The sequence below is a fragment of the Oncorhynchus mykiss genome, chromosome 25 (genome assembly GCF_013265735.2).
Source record: "Oncorhynchus mykiss isolate Arlee chromosome 25, USDA_OmykA_1.1, whole genome shotgun sequence".
In the NCBI taxonomy this organism is placed as follows: Eukaryota; Metazoa; Chordata; class Actinopteri; order Salmoniformes; family Salmonidae; genus Oncorhynchus; species Oncorhynchus mykiss.
Window position 1 is genome coordinate 26,952,140 of NC_048589.1, and position 26,445 is coordinate 26,978,584.

General features: G+C 42.3%; 2 protein-coding genes across 5 annotated transcripts; one reads left to right on the plus strand and one right to left on the minus strand.

The window, feature by feature from the left end:
- On the plus strand, positions 1 to 1,468 carry LOC110505720 (interleukin-17F). The gene is made up of 3 exons (XM_036962792.1): positions 1 to 81; positions 259 to 500; positions 906 to 1,468. The coding sequence occupies exons 1-3, from the start codon at positions 49 to 51 to the stop codon at positions 1,141 to 1,143; spliced, it is 513 nt and encodes a 170-aa protein (XP_036818687.1). The 5' UTR covers positions 1 to 48; the 3' UTR covers positions 1,144 to 1,468.
- On the minus strand, positions 1,435 to 24,703 carry LOC110505719 (stathmin-4). Of its 4 annotated transcripts, XM_036962791.1 has the most exons (9): positions 24,458 to 24,703; positions 23,512 to 23,605; positions 23,005 to 23,150; positions 22,723 to 22,768; positions 6,606 to 6,901; positions 4,658 to 4,750; positions 4,210 to 4,415; positions 3,794 to 3,985; positions 2,132 to 3,381 (listed from the first exon to the last, which is right to left on the minus strand). In XM_036962791.1, the coding sequence occupies exons 6-9, from the start codon at positions 4,734 to 4,736 to the stop codon at positions 3,325 to 3,327; spliced, it is 534 nt and encodes a 177-aa protein (XP_036818686.1). In that variant the 5' UTR covers positions 4,737 to 4,750; positions 6,606 to 6,901; positions 22,723 to 22,768; positions 23,005 to 23,150; positions 23,512 to 23,605; positions 24,458 to 24,703; the 3' UTR covers positions 2,132 to 3,324. The 4 variants fall into 4 exon arrangements, 3 of the variants coding, with proteins under 3 accessions (XP_021440789.1, XP_036818686.1, XP_021440788.1); XR_002470861.2 differs by lacking the exons at positions 22,723 to 22,768; positions 23,005 to 23,150; positions 23,512 to 23,605; positions 24,458 to 24,703 and adding exons at positions 1,435 to 2,028; positions 4,841 to 4,901 and having other exon boundaries at positions 3,180 to 3,381; XM_021585114.2 differs by lacking the exons at positions 22,723 to 22,768; positions 23,005 to 23,150; positions 23,512 to 23,605; positions 24,458 to 24,703 and adding exons at positions 1,435 to 2,028; positions 4,841 to 4,901 and having other exon boundaries at positions 3,364 to 3,381.
- Positions 24,704 to 26,445: the final 1,742 nt, after the last annotated feature.

Below are 26,445 nucleotides of genomic sequence, written 5' to 3' on the forward strand. Positions count from 1 at the left end.
ACAACACAGCAACAGAACAACCAGACCACAGTACAACACAGCAGCATCATGGTATCTACTTTAAGCTTCCAGTCTTTGACGGTAAGTGATGACTTTAGTTTCTTCAAGATATTACTGGATTTTGCCACTGGTGTCTGTATAAGCTGGGGAAGACATTAAAATGTGTGCTGTTTGAAAAGTAAGAGTCCCAATAAAACCTGGGGTAAAGATCCATTTCAGAGGTGGTACCAGGCTACTAACAGTCCCTCGGTTCCTCAGGTGCTGTGTATGAAGGGGGTTTTGGTGATGATGATGGGGGCAGAGGCGGCCCCCCGTGCCCATCCAGAGAAGACAGAGAGCCACACACGGACCACACTGCAGACACACAAGAAGCCTGCAGAGTCAGAGTCTTCAGGTCCCGACACAGTAATTCTCCCCCTGCACCTAGACCCAAATTACTTGGTTCCTTTCCATTCCATCAGACCTATTTACAACCATTCAATCTCCCCATGGACTTACAAGTAAGAACATGTAGCTTACACATACACAATGCAAATGTCACAATACAAGGGGACATCGATACCAACACCAAGACACACACACACAAGTTTTGTGCTTCTATCCTCGTGGGGACCTCAAATGTATTTGCATTCAAAATCCTATTTTTCTTACCCCTAACATTAACCTTAAACCGAACCATTAACCCCTTACCCTAACCATAATTCTAAACCTAACCCTTAAAAGCTTAAAATAGCCTTTGTCCTCATGGGGAGGTCGGACATTTTTCTTGTTTTACTATCCCCCCCCCCCCCACACACACACTGTTTTTATACCGTTCATACCTTTAAGATGCTTGCTTTGAAAGTATGAGAAATTATCAACTGTGCTCTGTTGAATACATCTCTAATATCGTCCTCTCTCTCCAGCACTACCTATGATGATAGACGCTTTCCCGCCATCATCTCGGAGGTCAGGTGCTCTCTGAAGGGATGTCTGAACATCAAGGGTAAGGAGGACAGGAACCTGAAGTCCAAACCCATCTTCTACCAGATCCTGGTCCTGAGGAAGGTGATGGGAAGTGGGAAGAAATGCCACTACCGGCTGGAGTCAAAGGTCATCTCGGTGGGCTGCACTTGTGTCAGGCCTACCATCGAACAGTATTGATATTAGAGTGACGAGGTCCAGCCTGGTGGCACAGCTGGTTGGGCCATGGTGCTGGCAATATCAATGTTGAAGGCTCAATCCCTACGTGCGTAGAATGTATTGAAAGTATTTGTGTGTTGGTTTTACGTAGCTTTGGCTGTGTCATTAAAAGATTGATTTGAATAATCAAATATGGATATGTTTTCTATTGAGCTTTAAATCACACAATTGATTATGTATTGTTTATTTTGGGGTTATTTCATGTATTGGATAACATTTTCATTTGATTTAAATAAAGAAATTCACAATCAATTCAAAACAACTCTTTTTATTCCTTTTTGTCATCTAAAATGGAGCACAATTTCTGTACAGTAACAAACAACCACATCATACCCTGACCTCCGTTCATCTCAGTAGAGTTACAATGATGTTGGCTCAGACAGACTCAAGTTTACAAACCAAACACATTAATGAAATTTGAGTTAAAACCTTGCCTGAAGGTGTGAGCTCAAAGCACAATGTGTGATATCAAAGTGGTTTTACTGAAGTATAAACACTCTGGCTCATGCTCATACTTACACTCACGCTCACACACATGCCCCCACTTCCCCCGGCCCACCAACCACAAACTCCACACACACACCAATGGCACTGTCGGCACATTAGTGAGAATCCTGAGCCGAACTCTGTTTCAGCTCAATCTTTTTTGTTGTACTGGTCAGATCCTAAAACATTCCTCTTCAGTCGTTAACTTGACCACCTCTCACGTGTCATCATTAAAATCTCATAGTCTCAGAGTCTTTTCTCCAAACAACTGAACCCAGAGGGCTACAGGCTGGCGAATGGCCTCCCAAAATGGCTTCCAAAATAAGTTCAGCTTGTGTTGTGATCAGGCCGTCATGACACCTACAACACAGAGTTCAGAGATAGGGCAGTTAGCTAAGACACAAGCGTGCGCACACACCTGACTAGTGCACATGTAAGTAAGCATACAAACAACAAGGATCTCTTACACTGACTTTTACTTTTTTAATTGATATTGAGTGACATATCACATAGTACATGTACGTGCAACACAGTCTATTCTACGACTAATCACAACTACTATGTCTGAAAACATACAAAGAAACTAGCAGTACAGATGTAGGATCTTAGTTTGCCACAACAGGAAAATAATCCTGCAGCAACAGGAAATGTGATTATAATTCATGTGATTAGAATGCATAGAGATTTTGTGGGGGTTGATACATTTTTCATTAGGGCAAATCAAGTCTGACATTTCAAAGTGGAAATTACAAAATTTAGAAGCCTTTTAAAACTCAAATACATCTCAAGTTTGCATTTCAGCATGTTTTAGCTTGCGTAATACATTACTAGGAGTTTTAGTTAACTAAAACATCAACCTCTAAGAAAAATGTCAGAGGTAATAACTTATTTTTCTGCTCCTAGTACTGTATTATGCAAGTCAGCTGAGTTAATTCATTTATTTATTCCATACCATGCCTATATCTTTCACTACTGCAGAGAGAGAATATTCTCCTTAAAAGCCCTTATTTTAATGTAAATTCTCAGCAACAAAAGAGTGATCAAATTAAGATCCTACATCTGTACAAAATATCAACATACTGGTGAAAAGTAAGATCCAGTATGATGTGTAGAATGCTTTAAATTTAAGTATGTGTGTCAGTGATTTTATTGACCAGAATATATTTCCATTTCTTGCAAATAATTATGTATTAATTGTATTTTATTTTCAGTTTATTTAGCCAGGGTAGTCCACCAAGTTACAATTTCCACTGTTTTCCAGGGAGTCCTGGGTTCATGGTCTATTATAAATGCCAAGCCTACAAAATGTGCCAATATCCACTCAGTGTGGTTTATAAATTGTGCATAGCGCTGTTATACTCCGCTACACTCAAGGGCACTACAAAACTACAACTTGATTTTCTGTCTCTCCACCATTGCTCTGAGGAAACCACCTCTGCCTGCTCTGAAAATAACCAACTTCCATTTTTTGCTTTTGTTGACTTATAAGCACAAAAAGATTGTATGCACACCTCCTATTCCATCACTGTGAATTCTCATCTGTCAAACAAATTCCATTTCCATTTTAAGAAACTGTCTTTTTTTGTTGTATTTTCTCTTCTCTCCTTTTCTCACTGAACAAAACAGAGGCCCCACGCTCTCTCTCCATCTCTCTCTCTACCCGCTCTCCTCCTTGTGCTCTCTGTTTTTCCTCACCTCCACAGCGTGCTTGTCCTGAAAGAGAAACACAGGAACCACCCTTTAGATTTCCTGTCCGTTTCATATCAGGGAAGAAAATATTGGTCAAAAGTAATGATGATCTATGGATGTTTAGTCAGTAGAGTGTATCTCAATTACATGTGTATGTCTTGATTGTTTCTCAAACCAGCTACGTTAGATAGGGACAATAATAGTTTCAATTTTGTTACACAGTATTCATTCTGAACTTTAATATCACAAAAAAGAACATATCTCAACTAACTAGAACTGTTCTGCCATAATATAGATAATATCCATGGCAGATTAAAAAAATGGAGCTAGAGTCAGGGTTGGAGTCGATTCCACTTAAATTCACTTCCTGTATTGAGTGAATTGAAATGGAATGGACCCCAACCCTGCCTAGGGTATCAGCTGAGTGTAACTCTACCTTCTCCTGCAGGCGTTCCAGCATGGAGGCCAGGTGTGCCTCCCGTTTCTCCTTGTTGTGCTCCATGCGCAGCTCCAGCCGCTCCTTGGCCAGCCGGATGAAGCTGTTGTGTTCCTCCAGGGCCTTCTGGGCCACCTCGCGCTCATGTTCCCGCTTTTCTGCCAAGTGCTTCAGCAGCTCAGCCTCCTGGCACTAGGAGGGGATAGAGGGGTGGAAGAGAGTGGGGTGAGTGGATAAACAGAGACCGGAGTGGGCAGAGAGCCCCACCACAATCTCTATCCCTTCGATAAAACAAAGCAGTCCCAATTAACACTTCAAGAACTTCCATCTCTACCTCAACAAACATTCTGTGAGCATTCCACCATACCAATCTAGAAACAGTCAATGCTGTCTTTCTTTCCTTTCTGACCCCTCACCTTTCTCCTCTCCTCCGCGGCGTCCAGCTTCCTCTGGATCTCCTCCAGGGAGGGCTCCCTGCGTGGGGGTGTGATGGCGAGGGTGTTCGGACCCCCGTCGAATGAGGGTGGCTTCAGGATGACCTCGAAGGCCTGGCCGGACCTTCTCTTGTTCAGCTCAATCACCTCCATATCCCTGATGATGCACAGGTTCAGGTCCACCACACCTGCAGAGGGCAGGCAGAGATGAAGCAAAGTGTGAGATTGTATAAAGGAAGAACCCAAAGGAAATTGGGGACCAATGAAACGGCGGGGGGGGGTTGCCATTTGTGTAGCTGCCATTTTTATCGGCCTCAAAAAACAATATTATATTTATCTGATTACTGGCTCATTGACTGAAATGGCTTATAGGAAGTGCTGTGGGAATGGTAGGTTGATGATTGTGTTAGAATTGTGTAAAACCGTTTACCTTCTTTCTTGGTGGGCTTTTCTTTGGGTTCATGTAGGATGCAGGAACAGAAGATGGACACTAGAGGGAGCTCCCGCATCTTGTCTCTGTATGCTGCAGGGGAGAAAATATTAAGTGAGATCAGCATTAGTCTCTCTCTATCTCTCTCACTCACTCACACACGAGCACACACACACACAGTACCTGCAAGAGTCATTCTGCCTCTTGTTTTTCTTCTAAAGACACTGTGGTGAATCAGATATTTCTGAAAGGCGAGACAAAGAAAATTGCTTTATCATCAGATCCTGAAATCTGCAAACACATGTTAAATCCCTGTATTGCTACAGAATCCCACTACCATTACAATAAAACTGGCCCATCGTGAGCTACTGTGAAGCCTTCATTCAAACCCACTCATCAAGAGCACTTGAGGCCCTGCGCTTGTCATGAAACGAGAGAGGGAGGGGTGTGAAAGAGATAGGGGGGTGGAGGGAGAATGGGTGAGAGTACCATCTGTATTCTACCGCAGAAGTGACCTAACCATTCTCAAGCCCTCTGTCTCTCCTCGTGATAATCAGATGGACAGATCACACTCATTATCAGAGCATGGTACTGTATTGTTATGATAAAACAAGGCAGGGCCTACCTAGCTTGCTCACATAACATACCAGCCTTATTGTCTACAGCAAAAAGAAGAGAGTGATGGAAGGAGAGAAAAATACACCTATTGAATTCTTGATAATAACTTAAGTATTTCAATTTATGTTGGCTCCTGCTCTTCAAGCAATCACTGTGACTCACTTGTGGTACATTCATTTCACCACAAAAACAACAATAGAATCCACACACAGAGAATCTAAATATTTTCTCTCGCTCTCTATTTGTTTTTTCTCCTCTTTCTCTCTATCCACTCTCTTTATCACTGCCATGCTGATACAAAGCTACCTCGCAACAGTAGCTAGGCCACTAGGTCACACAATACATCCCCCCCTACATACTCAGGAAGAGTAGCAGCTGATTTCGCAACAGCTAGAGGGGATCCTAATAAACTACCCCCCAAAAAATGTCAGTCACGACTAGCTGTAGGACTACTGTTCCATATTGAACATTGCTGTTGTTGAGCCCGCCTACTGTGAGCATTGACTGAGAAGTAAATCCTTGAAATCAACATGCTTTTCTGACTTACACTGCCTTCCAAACCAAAGGACCCCACACTATCTCACACACAGGAGTGAACATGCACACACACACACACACACACACACACACACACACACACACACACACACACACACACACACACACACACACACACACACACACACACACACACACACACACAGAGATCACTTTCCACTGCAGACTCACAATCTCCTCATTGCATAACAACATGCATAAAGTCATCTCAGTCATCTTGTACTGATCATCAACGTCAGCTTTCTCGCATTAAACTGCTTTGTCACCAAGTGAAGCACTTTTTAATAAATGCATAATAAGCCATGCACGCTGTATGAATTGCATAAACTGCAATTATGTGAATTAAAGCCACTTTACAAAATAATCTAGGACAGACAGTTTCTTGTAAGCATCACTACATTTCAATGTATGATCTCCATCTATGGTTACTCTGTTCAGCCAAACACTGAGCACACACCTCTACAGCAGAGGTGATGTAAACTCCCTGTGTATCTCGGGGGATGTCATAGTCAGTCTTGCACAGAATATCCATCATCTGACTGCAGCAGAGAGGCATCTCATACATACACTCAGATAGCTAAAGCCTTTTCAAATATGACACAGCCCAATATTTAGTGAACAACAGACAGACTTAAATCAGCTAAATATACAAGAAAAGAGCTTTGGAAATTAATATAACATTGTTGAAATTAATATAATAGGACAATTATCCTGGATGCAGAATGCAACCTGCCATACTTTTTTGTTGTTTCGGTAGTTTAGATGGACTCACCCTGTGCTGAGCAATGCTGGTGGTACTCTCCTATATCTTTATCTTGCTTTTTTCCTTCCCTCTTTCTCTACTGTTTGGGCTGTGCTCTCAGCAGCATCAGCACCACAACCAGCTATTGCTGCATGACATCACCTCCTAGCCATCCCATTGGCCCAGAGGAATCCAGGCCCCTGATTGGCTGGAGAGCTGGTGGAGAGGAGCAAACGGGGGTAACGTGGAGGAGGAATAGGCAGGGGTTAAGGGGATGTTCTTTAACCCTTTGCTGAGTGGAGGCAAGCTGCAAGGATGGCAACATCCTAAATAGTGAGAGAAACAAGATAGAGGTATTTATACAACACATGAATTAGGGTAATTACTATTTTAGCACTTTGGTAGAGCGTCTGATGGAGGGCACTGACTGACACGTATCAGTGATTTTGCATGAGTGTTGCATGTACTTTTTCCTTTGCAGCGCATAAGGACTTGACTTGGACTGAAATAGGTGCCAGTACTAATTTTGGGTGCCGGTACTGTTTATATTTAGGTGCAGGACATCCACAATACTTTTGAGCAACAGGAGATTAAGCAGTAGAACATTTGAGGTGCAGGTATCCAGCTCCAGTGAGCCCCTGCCCAAGTCAAGCAATGCAACGCATACAATGCACTCTGTACAAAAAGTTATTTGCAAAATCAGAATCACAATAATGTTGAATGAAGAGCTGGCTGTGGCTGGTTTGAGTCAGTCAGGTTCTAGCAGTAAATGTCAGATCTATTACTGTCAGCACAGATGGATCTATGTCTCATCATCTTCAGTCCCAGAGATATTGATGTCTAGGCTACACTCACCTTGCCAACAGTCCTGTCTGGATCAGCTACCACACACACACGCTCATGTGTGCACGCACAGACACACAGTGTCTGGATCAGCTGCGGCCTGTCAAATGCTATTTAAAACAGTCCATCTGTTCTTCTGGTTCTCCTCCAAGTGTCTCAGTTTTAATAGTATTTAAATAAAGTTGAGATGTAAATTGACTTTTTAAATAGTGATCAATATACACTGAGTGTAACAAACATTATGAACACCTACTCTTTCCATGACACAGACTGACCAGGTGAATCCAGGTGAAAGCTATGATCCCTTACTGATGTATCCTGTTAAATCACCTTCAATCAGTGTAGATGAAGGGGAGGAGACAGGTTAACTCCTGGATTTTTAAGCCTTGAGACAATTGAGACATGGACTGTGTGTGTGTGCCATTCAGTGTGTGAATGGGCAATACAAAATATTTAAGTGCCTTTGAACAGGGGTATGATAGTAGGTGCCAGGCACACTAGTTTGAGTGTTTCAAGAACTGCTGCTGGGTTTTTCCACACTAAACATTTTCACGTCTGTATCAAGAATGGTTCACCACCCAAAGGAAATTGAGCCTACCTGACACAACTGTGGAAACCATTGGAGTCAACATGGGCCAGCATCCCTATGGAATGTTTTCGACACCTTGTAGAGTCCATGCGCCGATGAATTGAGGCTGTTCTGAGGGCAAAAGGGGGTGCAACTCAATATGAGGAAGGTGTTCTGTTTTGTACACTCAGTGTAATTTGCTTTCATTTAAGTACTTTTATTGGTTCCATAATATAATGAAAAACACTAGAGAACATGCAGGGTGTGCAGGTATTTATTCCAACCCAGCACTAACACACCTGCCTCACTATCAATGAGATGTGTTAGTTAGTGCTGGGCTGGAACAAAAGTCTGCAGACCCTGCAGCACTGTGGGACCAGGACTGTCCAGCCCTGTACTGACAGTGTGAGACACCACAACGCTAGATTCCATTCAAAACTACATGTTCCATGATGCCATGCTTGGAAGCGGAGTGTGGAACAGATAGGGTTGCAAATTTCTAGGAACTTTCAATAAATATTTTTGGGGGATTGGAGGATTCCCAGAATCAAGAGGAAATAAGCAGGCAATCTGGAATCCTCCAACCAGGATTTCTGGAAAACCAGGGAATTTATTGAAAGTTCTTGGAATATTGCAATCCTAGGAACAGAACACTAAGTGCTCTAAGAACATCCCAGTCACGTCAGGAACACAGACTCCCAGCATGACCATGTCATCACTCAGGGTTCACAGCACAAACAGGGAGAGACTAGCTGGAGAGAAAACAAATAAAGGCAGGATATGAGAGATAAAAGAGGGAGAATTTGATACAATAGGATGAAAGTAACCTGAGCCATCCACCAATTTAATTATCTAAACATTAAAACCTACATTTCTGTGTGAAGACTAACAAGCATCAATAGCAGGCAACATTAATATTGATGATTGTGCCCTCAAGGCGAGAAGTCGGCTGCATTCGAATGATGTCATAATACATGAGTGTTGTAAGGCAGGGGTGGACGGCAGGGACTGCAGAGTGCAGTGATTCAGGAGGCAAATGAAACAAACCCATTAACACAGCACGCAGTAGAGAGAGGTGGTTTTATCATCTCAAGGTGCATTGTAATTAGACACAGAGTGTTGGGGGTGCAAAGAAGGGAGGGTGCCGACACACACGGTGTCCTCATCTGCTATCCTGCTAGCACCAGCCCAGATGATGTCATGCAGCTTCATGCCAGCAGGAGAGTCGTGTGCAGAGGGGAGAATGTGAGAGACAGAGAGAGAGGAGGGGATGAGAGTGGATGCTGATGAGAGAATGTGCCTGTGTTGGTTATGAGCAGAAGAGAGAGATACAGTGCATTTCAAAGGATGCGGAGAGAAAGAAGAGGAAGGAAAGAAAGAAAGAGAAGGGCGGAAGAGAGTGGGAGCGGTCATGTGTGGAAGAACAGAGCCACAGAATTGGAGGCAGGAAAGAGAAAGAGATTGATGGCGAGAATGGATGGATGATATTGTTTGTATTACACATCTCCATTGTCTGCAGAAGTGACAGAGCAAACCCAATCACATTTATTCAGTGTAAAACAATGACATAAACATTCCTAGAAGGGGGAGAGGGGGATGGGAAGAGGAGAGGGGGCTAGGGTAGATGATGATGTGTTGCAAGGAAAGCCTAATCATCACCAGTAACGCTCCAATTATGTCATTTCCAGCCAATCACAGATGCTTCTTCTTGTCTTTGCAGATGCAGTGCATGTATCTGACCCCTCATCCACATAGATCACATAATGACACAGCAAACAATGAGGACAATGTCACAAGGAAAGATAAGCATTATTTCACTTAAATGTAATATTCATAAATACCAGACATCAGATGATGCAACAACAGTCATGTTAGCATGGGGTGGAGTGGAGACCCACATGGTTTAACAGTAAATCTATATAAGGGTTGTGAGGGGAGAAGGGGGACAGAGGTTTTCAGTGCTATAACGTGTTTGTAAGGGGTTGGCACAAAGGTGACATAGGTTTATGATAAAGATATTCATTTAGCTTGGTATGGTGGGACAGTCTCTTGTTTTTGTGAAGGGGTGGGGAGGTCTGCAGTAAATCTATAAGTGCTGTTTGGGGAGTTGGTGTGGGGGGCTTGTCGGTCTGCAGCGAGCCTCTGTGTAGTGGGATGATGAACTCACTGCTTCAGTCCCGTGTTGTTGACCATACCAAATTAGACTGTCATTAGACTGTCATCTCTCTCTCTCTCTCTCATTAGAATTCAGGGTTTCAATCAATCAAATTATTATCTGAAAGAGCCTAGGGCAGGAAATAGAAGAAGAGGACAGAACAGAAGTAATGTGTAATATGTATGCCACAGCAATGCATATTATTCCTTTCATCTCCATCAGATACAGTATGAAAGGTTAATATGCTGTATTCCAAAGGGCCAGGTCAACACACTTCCTGAATCCACTTAACCTCCTCACACTCCAAACCCAGAGGATTATGTCATAAGGTAAGACTCAATATTGTAATGGCGGCATGAGTCATCTGGCTAAGTGAGACTGCTGGACCAAAGTTACCTTAACGATAAATCAAATGAAATCAATTCTATGACGTAAACCTTATTTCATATTTCGAATATGCCCGCGGGACAATATAATGATGTAATTTTGCAGAATGCATGTCGTCATTGGACACCACAGATATATCCTCTTCACTGAAAACAAAGCATAGGTCTTTGTTACGACGTGAGAAATGAAACGTGAAGGCAAGTTAATGCATGAAATAGTAAGCACAAAGTTAATGTTATTGCATGAAAAAGATAAGTCTGCTATGTTGTGCACAGACAAAAGCTTCTATGACATTTGACCGCATTTTCTAGTCCCCAAAAAGAGTTCAGTTGTGTCAACTTGTCGCGCAAACTAGATTTCTGTAGATTGTAGTTACACCATCCTCCTCATACAGCGTTCGCTTTTTCCTTGAAGACGTGATCACTAGTAGGCGTTTTGACATTTTCCTGCTGAGCTGTAAATTCCTCTGCCACTCTCCATATCCTGTTTTTGTTCTGTGTCTAGCGGAATTTGTAGTCCACGAGCTGTGAGGGGAGTGGAGGGTGTCAGGGGCTGAGTGTGAAGGGTCCTGTAAATGCCAATGCGGAAGTGAGTCACCATCGCTGGAAGAACACAGCAACACAGGAGGCGTCTGGCTGCTGCAATTGTTTGTATTGCCACAACACTTTTATCTCATCTCTTCTGAGAGTCGGGGATCGTGTGTGTGTGAATCTGTGGTAAAACCCATTAATCTTGAACAAACTAAGGGAAACTTTGACCATTAAGAGTAAAGACCAATCTGTGATATAATCCACCCATCTTTCTTAAGGCTATATCAATTATTGTTGTGCAAAAAGCAGAGTTGTCAGAGCAGATGAAAACTACATCTACGGTACAGATCTGGAAACATTGAAGAGTTAGGGCCGAATGGAGAGTCAGGGTGTGATTGGGCCCAGCCGACTCACCTAAGGCACTAACAAATGATTACTAACCTAAGGCACTAACAAATGATAACAAAAAGATTTGCCAATCTTGGTGTTCTCTGGCAAATGCCAAACGAACTGCACGGTGTTGGGCTGTAAGCACAACCCCCACCTGTGGACATCGGGCCCTCATACCACCCTCATAGAGTCTGTTTCTGACCGTTTGAGCAGACACATGCACATTTGTGGCCTGCTGGAGGTCATTTTGCAGGGCTCTGGCAGTGCTCCTCCTTGCACAAAGGCGGAGGTAGCGGTCCTGCTGCTGGGTTGTTGCCCTCCTACGGCCTCCTCCACGTCTCCTGATGTACTGGCCTGTCTCCTGGTAGCGCCTCCATGCTCTGGACACTACGCTGACAGACACAGCAAACCTTCTTGCCACAGCTCGCATTGATGTGCCATCCTGGATGAGCTGCACTACCTGAGCCACTTGTGTGGGTTGTAGACGCCGTCTCATGCTACCACTAGAGTGAAAGCACCGCCAGCATTCAAAAGTGACCAAAACATCAGCCAGGAAGCATAAGAACTGAGAAGTGGTCTATGGTCCCCACCTACAGATTCACTCCTTTATTGGGGGTGTCTTGCTAATTGCCTATAATTTCCACCTGTTCTCTATTCCATTTGCACAACAGCATGTGAAATTTATTGTCAATCAGTGTTGCTTCCTAAGTGGACAGTTTGATTTCACAGAAGTGTGATTGACTTGGAGTTACATTGTGTTGTTTAAGTGTTCCCTTTATTTTTTTGAGCAGTGTATATACACTTATGGTCAAAACACTCATGGCATTCTCTCAACCAGCTTCACCTGGAATGCTTTTCCAAAAGTCTAGAGGGAGTTCCCACATCTGCTGAGCCCTTGTTAGCTGCTTTTCCTTCACTCTGCAGTCCGACTCATCCCAAAACACCTCAATTTCCTTGAGGTTGGGGGATTGTGGAGGCCAGGTCATCTGATGCAGCTCTCCATCACTCTCCTTCTTGGTAAAATAGCCCTGACACAGGCTGGAGTTGTGTTGGGTCATTGCCCTGTTGAAAAAAAAATGATAGTCCCACTAATCGCAAACCAGGTGGGATGGTGTATCGCTGTAGAATGCTGTGGTAGCCATGCTGGTTAAGTGTGCCTTGAGTTCTAAATAAATCAGTGTCACCAGCAAATCACCCCAACACCTCCTCCTCCATGTTTTACAGTGGGAAGTACACATGTGGAGATCATCCATTCACTCACACTGCATCTCACAAAGACATGGCAGCTGGAACCAAAAATCTCAGATATGAACTCCACACCAAATGACAAACTTCCACCGGTCTAATGTCCATTGCTTGTATTTCTTGGCCCAAGCAATTCTCTTCTTATTTTTGGTGTCCTTTAGTAGCGGGTGCTTTGCAGCAATTCGACCATGAAGGCTTGACTCCTCTGAACAGTTGATGTTGAGATCTGTCTGTTACTTGAACTCTGAAGCATTTATTTGGGCTGCAATTTCTGAGGCTGGTAACTCTAATGACGTTATCCGTTGCAGCAGAGGTAACTCTGTCTTCCATTCATGTGGCGGTCCTCATGAGAGCCAGTTTCATCATAGCACTTGATGGTTTTTGTGACTACACCTGAAGAAACTTTCAAAGTTCTTGAAATGTTCTGTATTGACTGACCTTGTCTTAAAGTAATGATGGACTGTCGTTTCTCTTTGCTTATTTGAGCTGTTCTTGTCATAATATGGACTTGGTGTTTTACCAAATAGGGCTTTCTATATACCCCACTACCTTGTCACAACACAACTGATTGGCTCAAATGCATTAAGGAGGAAATAAATTCCACAAATTAACTTAAGGCTGTTAATTGAAATGAATTCCAGGTGACTACCTCATGGAGCTGGTTGAGAGAATGCCAAGAGTGTGCAAAGCTGTCGTCAAGGCAAATGTAGAATAATAGTGAAAAATAAAGAAAAACCCTTGAATGAGTAGGTGTTCTAAAACTTGACTGGTAGTGTACTTTCAGGACTCTACATGACTGCTGATGAGCATTCAGCAGGTAGGAATGGCTAACAGATGTGTGTTCTTCCACTGAAGAAAAAGCTTCATAGTGTTAGGTTCTAAATAAAGAGCAAAAACTCAAGACGATTAGTAAAGCTCAAACCAAGTTTATTCTCCCAATGGGTCAGACAGCTGAAACAGGCAAAGACATGTTTGTTTCCACTACCACAAGTATATGAGCAGCTAACCGATCGCTGCAGCTGTACATAGTCTATTGGTAAATAGCCCACCCATTTTCACCTACCTCATCCCCATACTGTTTCTATTTATTTATTTTTATTTTTCTGCTCTTTTGCACACCAATATCTCTACCTGTACATAACCATCTGATCATTTATCACTCCAGTGTTAATCTGCATAATTGTAATTATTTGCCTACCTCATGCCTTTTGCACACAATGTATATATAGACTCCCCTTTTTTTCTACTGTGTTATTGACTTGTTAATTGTTTACTCCATGTGTAACTCTGTGTTGTCTGTTCACACTGCTATGCCTTATCTTGGCCAGGTCGCAGTTGCAAATGAGAACTTGTTCTCAACTAGCCTACCTGGTTAAATAAAGGTGAAATAAAAAAAAAATAAAAAAAAAATACCCAAATTTGGATGAAGTCTCCTCCTTCACTATAAACATTACATCTTTATTGCTAGGCAGGAAGATAAGTGAGGCGGTTAATAAACTGTTCCTTCTCCCTTAATGTGACCTGACCTCCTCCCCCATTCATCACGAATCCACAGCTCTCCACCTTTATCAGTGACTGCAACCATGTGATTGCCTTTCCTTTACTCTGTACAGTCCAAGCCCGTGGCCCTTATCCAACCTTAATTGACCCCACCATATACATTCCTCCTACAGATAACCATTAACTTATGGTGTAGAAACCAGACTGTGGCACTCCTCATTTCCATAGGATACCTGGTTATTAACAATATTTCAAGTTTAGAAGTCAGAACTCATCAATATAATTAACTTGCACTAAACAAAATACAACAAAACCCATTTACAGATGAGGATATTTATTTGAGGCAGTTTCCTACATCAGGCAACAGGAAATGTGAATTATAGTTAAAATGTATGTTTTTGTATGGGTTGATACATTTTTTTGAAAATTCAAAAAAAAAAAATTCAAGTCTGCAATTTCAAAGTGGAAATTACAAACTTTAGAAGGCTTTTTAAACAAACACACGACAAGTTAAATTCTCCTGCAACAGGGTCATCAAATTAAGATCCTACATCTGTAAAATAAAAAAAGGATACAAGCACATTATTCCATCAGTCATTACCCCACCTTTTGAAAAAAATGAGGCTCAAGATTCTGACAAGAAACAGGAAACAAGGTGTTCACTTTGTCCAACCCTTATGCAAAAACATAACTTATTAAGTTTCAGTCAGTAAGAGCAAACAGAAAACCTACTTAAGTGGCACTGCAACACTGCAATAGTCCAAGGACCTTCAGCAGTTCTGAAGAGGAGACTAGTAGGCATGCAGGTAGGGATAGAATTCCCAGTAGGCAACACACTAAGGTGCATCTTCATAATCTAAAGTGGCCTCTTACATCCTCTCCTTCACTGTTGCTGAATGGAGTGAGCTGGTCGGACTATACTACATCACACCTTACCTGAGTGGTTACAGTAGACCAGTGCAGATGAAGAAGAGGGAACCACATTGGACTAATGACATACAGCCCTTCTCATTTGATTAAGGGGGGGAGGGGGGTGTTCTTACAGGTGAAGTATGAAAGTTCAGGGTCCTGTGGTAGTCACTGAGACTTCCTGTTTCATACCTCCACCCATTCCCTTCTCTCTCTTTCAGGAAGTTCCCAAAGGCCGTGCCCTACTTGCTCTCCTCACTCACTGGAAGGGGAGATGGGTAACCTTAACAGGGGAACTTATATTCCCTGTATTTTTGTGTTTAATAATATTTTTGGAACAAATCTTCGCTTCCTACGTAAGACTTATTAATGTTTGACTTCTTAGGAATGCAAGGTGACTTGATCTGTCCTCCCCCTCCTCATACGGGTTCCCACGGTTGAAGAGAAAGTCACTGTGGCCAACACATCAGCTTCCTCTGAAGGATAGGAAGTGACAATTTCATTATTTCTTTCACTAACACCGGACTCGTGAACACAATTCTAGTATATAATACGCAGTACGAGGTCTCTAATACTCACATACACACACGATCAAGCACACAATGCATGGGGGTCACGCTCTCACAGGCACACAGACATGGACACATTCTGCCTCACCTGTTTGTGGGGTCATCTCCATGGCAACAGCCCCCATGTCTTTCTGTAAATGCTCAATCTGCTCCTGTAGCTTCCTGCTCTTAGCATCCGTCTGGAGGGCATACCGGGACCATCAGATAGAGAGCTCGAGCACACACACAGTACATACAGTTGTTCATAGCATTGTGTACTGAAGTAAAATCCCCATTGAGGCTGGGGGAGAGGGGGTTCTACTAAGCAATATTTAATTGTTGTAAAGGTCACACCAAGGATCATTTTGCTCTTTGATTTAAAACAAAAAAGATTTTATTACCATTTTGATTTTGCGTTACTGCTATTAGCCATACAAATGCACTGAATAACAGATTTTCTACATGGAACAGATAGTTCCCCCCCCCAAAAAAAAATCAAAAGGAAGTGTCTGTCTTATATCTGGGATAGAGAGCAAAGATCAGGAAGATCAGGAAACAATAGTTATGCATTAAAAAAAATGTTTTTAATTTTGGCACTGAACAGTCTCTATTATACAGTACACACCTACTCATTCCAGGGTTTTTCTTTATTTTTACTAGAGAATGCCAAGAGTGTGATAAGCTATCAAAGGCAAAGGGTGGCTGCTTTGAAGAATATAAAATGTATTTTCATTTGTTTAACACTTTCTTGGTCCCTATTTGATTCCATATGTTACATCATAGTTTGGATGTCTTCACTATTATTTTACAATGTAGAAAATAGTAAAAATAAAGAAAAACCCTGAAATGAGTAGGTGTGTCCAAACTTTTGACTGGTACTGTACTTAATCATTTTTTTCAACTGGTACCGGGGTCAGACGGGTCTTGTGAGGCCTGTGGGTGCCCTGTGGGTGTCCTAGAGAAAAACATCATGAGAGTCTCACCTTTCCACAGCGGGGTAGCCCAAACTGTTCGGATGCTACAGACAGAAGTTGGCAGATCGGCGGTACAGACTTCAGACGTGGGGGTCGTAGGGTGAAACAGAGAACACATGAGAGTCTCATGGTCTGACAAACACCGCTTGTAGTTTTGCCACCTTTCACTGCAGATGAAGAGGATTTGGTGGATTGAAACCAGATATTTCGATCTTAAACAGGTATATTTTTATGGGGGCTGGACATCGACTCATTCGGGTTGTCTGCCCCCCGTGGAAATCTAATTAGCATAGGAAAATCCCACTACAAATCCATTAATTTAGGTGCACCCGAGTGGCGCAGTGGTCTACACTGCATCTCAGTACAAGAGGCGTCACCTGGTTTGAATCCAGGCTGCATCACATCCGGCCGTGATTGGGAGTCCCATAGGGCTGCGCACAATTTGCCCAGCGTCGTCTCGGTTTGGCCGGGGTAGGCCGTCATTGTAAATAATAATTTGTTCTTAACTGACTTGCCTAGTTAAAGGTAAAATAAAAAGTTTAAGCTAGAGACATGTTTTTTTTTTTTTTTTACATTGGATGCTTCTCAATCCACCGCATCCACCAAAATCGCACTTCTGCATTTGCGGTCTGGGCTGGAATCATACAACACTGTGTTCAGTCCAGCACATTTAGAGATATACTGTATTATTAAATAATAATCCAGAGAGAATAATCTTCGGTCATCGTCATAGCCGTGTATATTCCCCCTCAAGCAGATACCATGACGGCTCAAGGAACTACACTGGACTTTGTGCAGCCAGGAAACCACATATCGTGAGGCTGCATTAATTGCAGCTGATGACTTTAACAAAGCAAATCTGAGGAAAACACTACCAAAGTTCTATCAACACATTGGCCTGTAGTACTCGTGCTTCAAAAACTCCCGACCATTGTTACTCTCCCTTAATGATGGCTACAAGGCCTTCCGCCGCCCTTGTAGCGAGGCTACATACAGACACCGGTTAGTCGGGTTGATTGAGGTAGTATGTACATGTAGATATGGTTAAAGTAACTATGCATTTATGATGAACAGAGAGTAGCAGTAGCATAAAAGAGGGGTTGGGGGAAGTACCTGTGCTAAGGTATATTCCACACTGGTCTGACCAATTAAACCTGTTGAGTGTAGGGGGCAGTATTTTGAGGTTTGGATGAAAAACGTACCCAAATGAAACTGCCTATTTCTCAGGCCCAGAATCTAGAATATGCATATAATTAGAAAACTCGAAAGTTTCCAAAACTGTCAAAATATTGTCTGTGAGTATAACAGAACTGATACTGCAGACGAAAACCTGAGGAAAATACAACCAGGAAGTGCCTAAGAGAAACGAATCTCCCTGTTCCATTGCATGCCTCCCCTCCATTTAAAGGGATATCAACCAGATTCCTTTCTCTATGGCTTCCACATGTTGTGAACAGTCTTTAGACATAGTTTCAGGCTTTTATTCCTGAAAATGAGCGAGAACGATCACATCGTGTCAGTGGATGGCTGGGTGCCAGCAGAGTTTTGCATGCGCAACAACTTGGAGCAGACATTTTCTCTCGCTCTCCTATTGAAAAAGCTACGGGCCGGTTGAAATATTATCGATTATTTATTGTAAAAACAACCTGAGGATTGATTATAAAAAACGTTTGACATGTTTTTACGAACTTTACGGATACTACTTGGAATTTTTATCTGCCCGTCATGACCTGCACGAGCCTGGGGATTTCTGAACATAATGTGCCAACCAAATGGAGGTTTTTGGATATAAAAATAATCTTTATTGAACAAAAGGAACATTTTTGTAACTGGTAGTCTCGTGAGTGCAAACATCCGAAGATCAAAGGTAAGCAATTCATTTCATTGCTTTTCTGACTTTCGTGACCAATCTACTTTGCTGCTAGCTGTTTGTAATGTTTTGTCTGCTGAGAGAGATGTCCTAACATAAACGCTTGGATAGCTTTTGCTGTAAAGCTTTGAAATCTGACACGCCAGGTGGATTAACATCAAGCTACGCTGTGTTTTGCTATATTGCACTTGTGATTTCATGAAAATGTAATATTTTTTGTCATTTAATTTGAATTTGGCGCTCTGCAATTCAGTGGATGTTGACGAAAATGAGCCCGCTAACGGGATGGGTGGGCCAAGAAGTTAAGATTGATCAAAACAAAAGGACTGGGATATGTTCCAGGTCGCCTCTGAATTCATCAGGAAGTGTATAGTGGATGTTGTTCCCACTGTGACAATTAAAACCTATCCAAACCAAAAACCATGGGTAGATGGCAGCATTTGCGCAAAACTGAAAGCGTGAACCACCGCATTTAACCTCCTAGAGTCGATTAACGCACCGGTGCATCAATCTAAGTAACATAATAAAGAAATCCCCATCAAAATCCGCCAGTTTAACCTAGATACAGTGTCTCAATCCACCGGATTCACCAATGTTGCACTACCACATCTGTGGTGAAAGGTGGCAGAGCTAGAGCGGGGTTTGTCAGACCACGAAACATCCTAAAAATCAGTATTCTCACAAAAACGTCTGTCGTGTCCGAACTATTACAACAGCTCTATGGAATGGAGACTCACGAACATGATAGTCATTGCCGTTCTGCTCTACGACCGCCACAAGGACAAACACTTCAAAACCTTGTTTCTTGTCATTTATTTTTTGACTCTCTTTTTTTTCCATCTATGAATGCGTTATTCAAAGCGTTTCTCTGGGCTATAGTAGTAAAAGCTAATTTTTTCAATACTTTTATAAAATAATAATATTTTTTTATACCTTTTATACCTAAAGGGTGTCCTATAATTCAAATAGCTAAATTATCCATAGTATAAACCATCTTAAACTTATAATTGTGGACGACTTCAAAATTGAATTTCAATTAATGGAATGATGAGGATGAAGGTGATTGAATTTAGAACAAATGTGTAAGAATTTACATGCCTCTGTCCGGCACTAACACACCCTGAAAAATACACTTATTTTTGTATTACTAACTAAAACGGTTGTTACAGTAAGGTTTTTATTCTAAGAGAAACTAAAATGTTCAATTATATTCCATGATATTCTTAAAATATGTGTAGACTGAATATAAGCACGTGAGGTCTGCTAAATAATCAAGTTGATGGCGCAGTCATTTTTCCTTGCTCACTTTAGATGATTTGAAAACTAAATAAATCTCCAAAATAGTTATTTTTTAAACAAAGCAATTATTATTATTAATTCATTTAGAATTATATAAAAGTCCCTTAGATATTCTCACAGATATATTATTAACCCTGTTTTTCACAAGCGTAGCAGGCTGTGCATTCTGCAATCAACGTTTCTAGAATTGGCTATTAGCAGGACAATATATATTGGTCATATTGATCATGGCTCCTGAGTGGCGCACAATGGGATTGCCTTGCAGTTTTCCAGCTTTATCCACTGAGATTGTGGTGGGCGCACGAGGTTCAAGGCATGAGGGCAGGGGGCACGGGACAGTCCACAGAGCAGGGCACAGAAGACGGACTTCGCCCATGGGGAAGGAAGGGGGATTGCATCATCCACCTCACTGGGTAGCACAGAGCAACACTAATAATGGTGCTGACTAGGGAAACGTTTCCGCTGTTCTTAGTGCCTGTCTGCAAGTTCAAACTAATTAATAATGGTGCAAAAACTACTCCTTAGATTTGAATTTGGACGGCAGAAATTATTAAATATTAAAGCATTATAGACCTCTCACTAAAGGCAGTCAAAAGTTACACTTAAATCTGGATTTTATGAAAAATGACACGAAAAGCGCACATCTGAAAATCCCAAACTCTAAAAGTAATTGGAAAGGTAGATACAAATTATGTGACATCTTTGTAACTTTGTTAAAACCTTTACAGGATCAGTGGGTCCCCAGTGGGACAGTTGAGCTAATGTAGGCTAATGTGATAGGTATGAGGTTGTTAGTAAAATTCTCCAGTACATCCAATATTGAAGGCTATCAAATGGTTCTCAAAGATGCACTCTGGTGGTCAAACTAGCACTAACTAGCATATGGTAACAATGGCTGACAATTAGAATTCTGTGGCAGCCCACAAGGTGTGCTGCAGTATGACACAACTTTTACAGGAAGAACCACTGTAATTGGCAGGGACTCCAGACAATCCCAGATTACAAAGGGAACCAGCCACGTCGCAGACACCGACGCCGTACTCTCAGACAAGTAAAACACCTTCTTCGCCCGCTTTGAGGATAACACAGTGCCACAGACGTGGGTCGCTCCCGAGGACTGTGAGCTCTCATTCTTCGTGTTCAACATGAGTAAGACATGTAAGCGTGTTAACCCTCGCAAGGCTGCCAGCCCAGACGGCATCCCGTATTTACGGACATATTCAATCTCTCCCTAACCCAGCCTGCTGTCCCCACCTGCGTAAAGATGTCCACCATTCTTCCTGTACCCAAGAAAGCAAAAGTAACATCTAAATTACTATTGCTTTGAGAGGCTAGTTAAGGATCATATCACCTCCAGCTTACCAGACACCCTAGACTCACTACAATTTTGATACCGCCCCAATACATCCACATCCACGGATGATGCAATCGCACCACAGACTGCCCTAACCATCTGGTAAGAATGCTGTTCATTGACTACAGCTGAGACTTTGTCACCATAGTACCATCCAAGCTCATCATTAAGCTCAGGGCCCGGGGTCTGAACCCCGACTTGTGTAACTGGGACCTGGACTTCCTGACGGCCCTCCCCCAGGTGGCGAAGGCAGGAAACAACACCTCCACTTCGCTGATACTCAACATAAGGACCCCAAAAGGGTGCATCCATCAGCCTCCTCCTGTGCTCCCTGTTCACCCATGACTGCGTGGCTATGCATGCCTCCAACTCAATCATCAAGTTTGCAGATGTTACAACAGTGGTAGGCTTGATCACCAACAACAAGACAGCCTACAGGAAGGAGGTGAGGCCCCTGGCAGAGTGGTGACAGAAAAATAACCTCTGCCTCAACAAAACTAAAGAAGTGATCGTAGACTTCAGGAGACAGCAGTGGGAGTACACCCCCATCCACATTGACAGGGCCGCAGTGGTGAAGGTGAACAGCTTCAAGTTCCTTGGCGTACACATCACTGACAATCTGAAATGGTCTACCCACAAAGACAGTGTGGTGAAGAAGGCGCAACAGTGCCTCTTTAACCTCAGGAGGCCGAAGAAATTCAGCTTGGCCCATAAGACCCTCACAAACTTTTACAGATGCACCATTGAGCGCATCCTGTCGGCTGTATCACCGCCTGGTACAGCAACTGCACCACCCGCAACCGCAGGCCTGGGTGGTGTGGTCTGCCCAACACATTACCAGGGCCACACTGCCTGCTCTCCAGGACATCTATAGCACTTGGTGTCACATGAAGGCCAAGAAGATCATCAAGGACTCAGCCACCCGAGCAACAGCCTGTGCATTCGAAGCTGTTTTTCAGTCTCTCTGTCCCAGCTTTATCTCAAGGTCAAACTATTAAATAGCCATCACTAGCCAGCCTCCACCCAATACCCTGCCCTGAACTTAGTCACTAGCCGGCTACCACCCAGTTACTAAACCATGCACCTTAGAGGCTGCTGCTCTATGTACATAGACATGGAACACTGGTCACGTGAGTAATGTTAACACTTTTTTTCCCATTTCACATGTATATACTGTATTCTAGTCAAGGCCATCCTATTCAACTATTGCTGTACATATACCATTCTATCCTACGTATTCTTCAGACATACTACATATTCTATCCACAATGTCTATACATCCCATCACACATACATAGTCCAGATTCTGACATTGCTCATCCTAATATTTCTCAATTCCATTCTTTTTAGATTTGTGTGTATTGTTAGATATTACTGCAGTGTTGGAGCTAGGAACACAAGCATTTCGCTAGACCCGCAATAACATCTGCTAAATATGTGTATGCGACCAATAAAATTTGATTTGAAATGGAAAACATGCATTTCCTTTGGTCACTTAATTAAACACTTCAGTGCCCTCAGTGCAGACCTACAGATGAAAGTGTGATTGTTGAAAGTGTTTCAGCCAATCCATACCTTGTTCATGACGACAATGAAGGGCAGCTTCGTCTTGTACAGAATTCTGCAGTAAAAAAAAAACAAGAGTCAGAGTGAATAAGCAAATCAACACCCTACACAGGACCTTAAAATTCCACAAAACTTTGAGATTAGGTTGAATTGAAACCCTAGTGTTCACATTTATGATATAACCACAGACGGCTGTGGTAGCTATTGAAAAACCTGTGTCGATAATGCATAGGTAATGTCCCTACAGTTCTGCAGTACCAAAAATCTAAAATGGCCCCTAGTGTGTCATACCTGCAGGCGTAGAGCATGTTAGACATGAAGTTGACGGGGTTGACGCTACGAGACTTATCCATGATCCAATCTTGTAGCGAAGCGATTCAATGACCATTCATCCTTGGGACCCAGGCAATCTTTGTAATTCACTGTGTCACAGATATCTACGAGGGGTGCTTTTAGCAATGCGGGTATATTTACATATACTACCATTGCATAAAAAAATGGATTGGGGGGGCAAAAAAAAACAGTCAGTGAGAAGCCAGAGGTTAAATACAATTCCATTTCAACTTACTCTGCCTGTGGGAAGGACTGTTGGTCATTATGGCAGGGGAAATTGAGACAAAATGTTCCTGTCATGAACAACAATCCTGCCCACCAGCACAGTAAGTTGAAGTGTAATTGTATTTAACTTATGACTTCCCATATACTGTTTTAGTGCAACTAACACTAGTGTAGTTATTTTAATATTCCGCGTTGTTAAAAGCACCTATATGCACGGTGGTGGTCATGATGATTTCTTACCGATGTTGGCAGGGAAAGGGACTTCGTGCACGGCAGGGTCTAGGTTGATAATATATGGAAGAGACTTCGTGGTGTGAAGATGGGCAGTGAGTCGCTGAGAAGAAACATTAACAAAGTCAGAGCTAGCATAAGTTAAGTTAGTTACAAGATGGCCGTTACCAATGTACTTTTTGGGGGCACTGAGCAAATGTAAGGTCTTGTGAGCGGAAAAAACTGAAAGTTGTGAGAATTTTGTGCAAGTTCTCATGTGTGTTTACAGTGAACACTGAGAATGTACCCTTACAGTTTTAGACAGTAGCCAATACTATTGTGGCTATTTGAGCATAATTTAGGCCTACCAACAAAACCAATGGAACTTATTTGCATATTCAAGCCCGTCTCAAAATACAAAACTGCCCCTTTAATTAAGACAAGCTTTTTACCTGACTTGCTTTTCAAAGACAGCTTGAAATTTAGCCTACGCGTTTTGTGCTCTTGTAGGAAGCAGTAAATCGTAATTTTTGACCTCTACTTATCTAGAACTGGGCTAATAAGTCGCTAACTAGCAAAGAATATCAACAAAAGTCCACACGCGTGACTCTGATCTGAAAAGCGCATTCATTTGCGGGTGATTGACAGACTGCTCCTGGGCTACCCGCCAATAGAAATCTACTCCCTTGCGCTCTGACATTGCGTTGCCTAGAAGAAACATTGGCTGTGACTTTGCTAATTTACAGTTTCTTTACCAAACTGCCTAACTACAAAACAAATATGCAATTATGCTTAGTTTGGTTGAGTTTACATAACCCACATATGCAACGTAAAGTTACTGGTTAGCTTTGGGAGTCTGTGTATTGGTTGGAGTTAAACCATACACAGATCCCGATGTGTCCCAAAGCTAACGCAGCCAACGTTAGCTAGATTTAGGTTACATGCACAAAAGTTGTTTTTCCAGACACCGCCATACCAAGCACTATGAGACAAAATGGTTTCTTCTGTTCCATCGTCACATTCGCTCCTTTCTCCTGAAACCCCTTCTGGACAGGTCGTCCCAGCAGTCGAGTCTGTAGCAAAGAGCCCGCGTGTCTTTCTTATTTCCACCGCTAGGTGATGCAAGCCGAGATGTTATACTTTTTCTTCTTTAGCATAATACAAAAACAAAATGGCAAGAGGACGATTTTCAAGATTGTTCCTTTCCAGTCAGTCCAGCGCATAGACTTAAATAGACATCGCATCATTGTATCTGTCCCACAATGGGTTTTGTGAGAGCACTGGCAGTGCCATAGAGCCCCACATTAGAGGTGTCATAATACCCACAATACCTAGAGGTCAAACATGGAAATGGTTCCAATAGCTCTTATGCACATTCCATAATCGAACGTTCTAAACACACTTCCTACTGATATGGCAATTTCCAGCGGCGCATAATATAGAACGGAAGTCAGTCTAGTTGTAATCGACGATATAACATTACTACCACAATGTCACAGTTTTTTACTAGGTGTCTTCAGGACTTGCTTCAAATTTATTTTAATGATGTACATCGAATTGTTAAATCAGCCTCCGAGATTCCAGCTAGCAAGAATGGAAAGGAGTTCAAGATGTATATAGAAAGGTGAGTACCAAGTCAGTGACAGACATAAAGTTAGCTAGCTACAGTCATATTAGCTAGCTAATTTAAGTATTAACTGTAGCTAGCTAGTTACTTCGTAAATTACGTAACGTTGACAAAATCTACCTGAGAATGTGTTTTTTTGTTAGCTTGGTTAAGTTATGCTTGCTTAGCTATATTTGCTAGCTAAAAATAATTGTTATTCATGTCTTCTACACAGTATCTAGCAAAGATACATTGACAGTCGAAATCACCGTGAGGGCTGCCTGTCACAGGTCCATGAGGAAGAGTGAAAAGCCGCACCGCATGAGAGTAGGGAAAGGTTATAGATAGTTACTAGGGACCTTGTTTTAAACATCTCCTGTGGGACAATGTCATCATGGTCAAAATGTGTTGGAGACAGTGTCAACGTTTAATCTTATCAATAGATAGATTAATATCAATAGATAATAACAGCACAAGGCAGAGCAGAGCATCAAGTACATGGCAATGGAAAGAGTCAAGAAGTTGCTGTAGTGGGAAGAGGAAAGGATGTCTTGCAACACGATGGGGCCTGTGTATAATAAGAATTGTCTGAATTCGGTGGCTTTCCATCTGTCTTTCTTCCAATCCTCTTGGTTTTCTCTGAAACTATATTCAATCAATCAATCAAATGTATTTATAAAGCCCTCCTTACATCAGCTGATGTCACAAAGTGCTGTACAGAAACCCAGCCTAAAACCCCAAACAGCAAGCAATGCAGGTGTAGAAGCACGGGTGGCTAGGAAAAACTCCCTAGAAACGCCAGAACCTAGGAAGAAACCTAGAGAGGAACCAGGCTATGAGGGGTGGCCAGTCCTCTTCTGGCTGTGCCGGGTGGAGATTATAACAGAACATGGCCAAGATATTCAAATGTTCCTAGATGACAAGCAGGGTCAGATAGTAATATTCATCACATTGGTTGTAGAGGGTGCAACAGGTCAGCACTTCAGGAGTAAATGTCAGTTGGCTTTTCATAGTCGGTCATTCAGTGTCTCTACCGCACCTGCTGTCTCTAGAGAGTTTAAAAACATATAGATTCAATGGTTATAAAGATGGGGAGCGGTCTGGCCGTAATAAAGAGATGCTCTGTTTTTTTTGACACCACACTCCAAAAAGTAAGTTCTGCAGGCTCTAGTTTTGTCTAATCTTGATATTGTCCAGTTTTGTGGTCCAGTTCTGCAAGGAAAGACTTAATTAAGCTGCAGCTGGCCCAGAACAGAGCAGCACATTTTTTTCCTTAATTGTAATCAGAGGGCTGATAAAAAAGACTATGCATGCCAGTCTCTCTTGGCTAAGAGTTGAGGAGAGACTGACTGCAACAC

Coding starts and splice junctions, on each gene's coding strand:
- LOC110505720 (XM_036962792.1), top strand. CDS start 49: ATGGTATCTACTTTAAGCTTCCAGTCTTTGACG. Junction 82..258: donor TAAGCTTCCAGTCTTTGACG/GTAAGTGATGAC, acceptor TCGGTTCCTCAG/GTGCTGTGTATGAAGGGGGT. Junction 501..905: donor ATCTCCCCATGGACTTACAA/GTAAGAACATGT, acceptor CTCTCTCTCCAG/CACTACCTATGATGATAGAC.
- LOC110505719 (XM_021585113.2), bottom strand. Junction 4,416..4,657: donor AAAGCCCACCAAGAAAGAAG/GTAAACGGTTTT, acceptor TGCCCTCTGCAG/GTGTGGTGGACCTGAACCTG. Junction 3,382..3,793: donor TGGAACGCCTGCAGGAGAAG/GTAGAGTTACAC, acceptor TTTCTCTTTCAG/GACAAGCACGCTGTGGAGGT.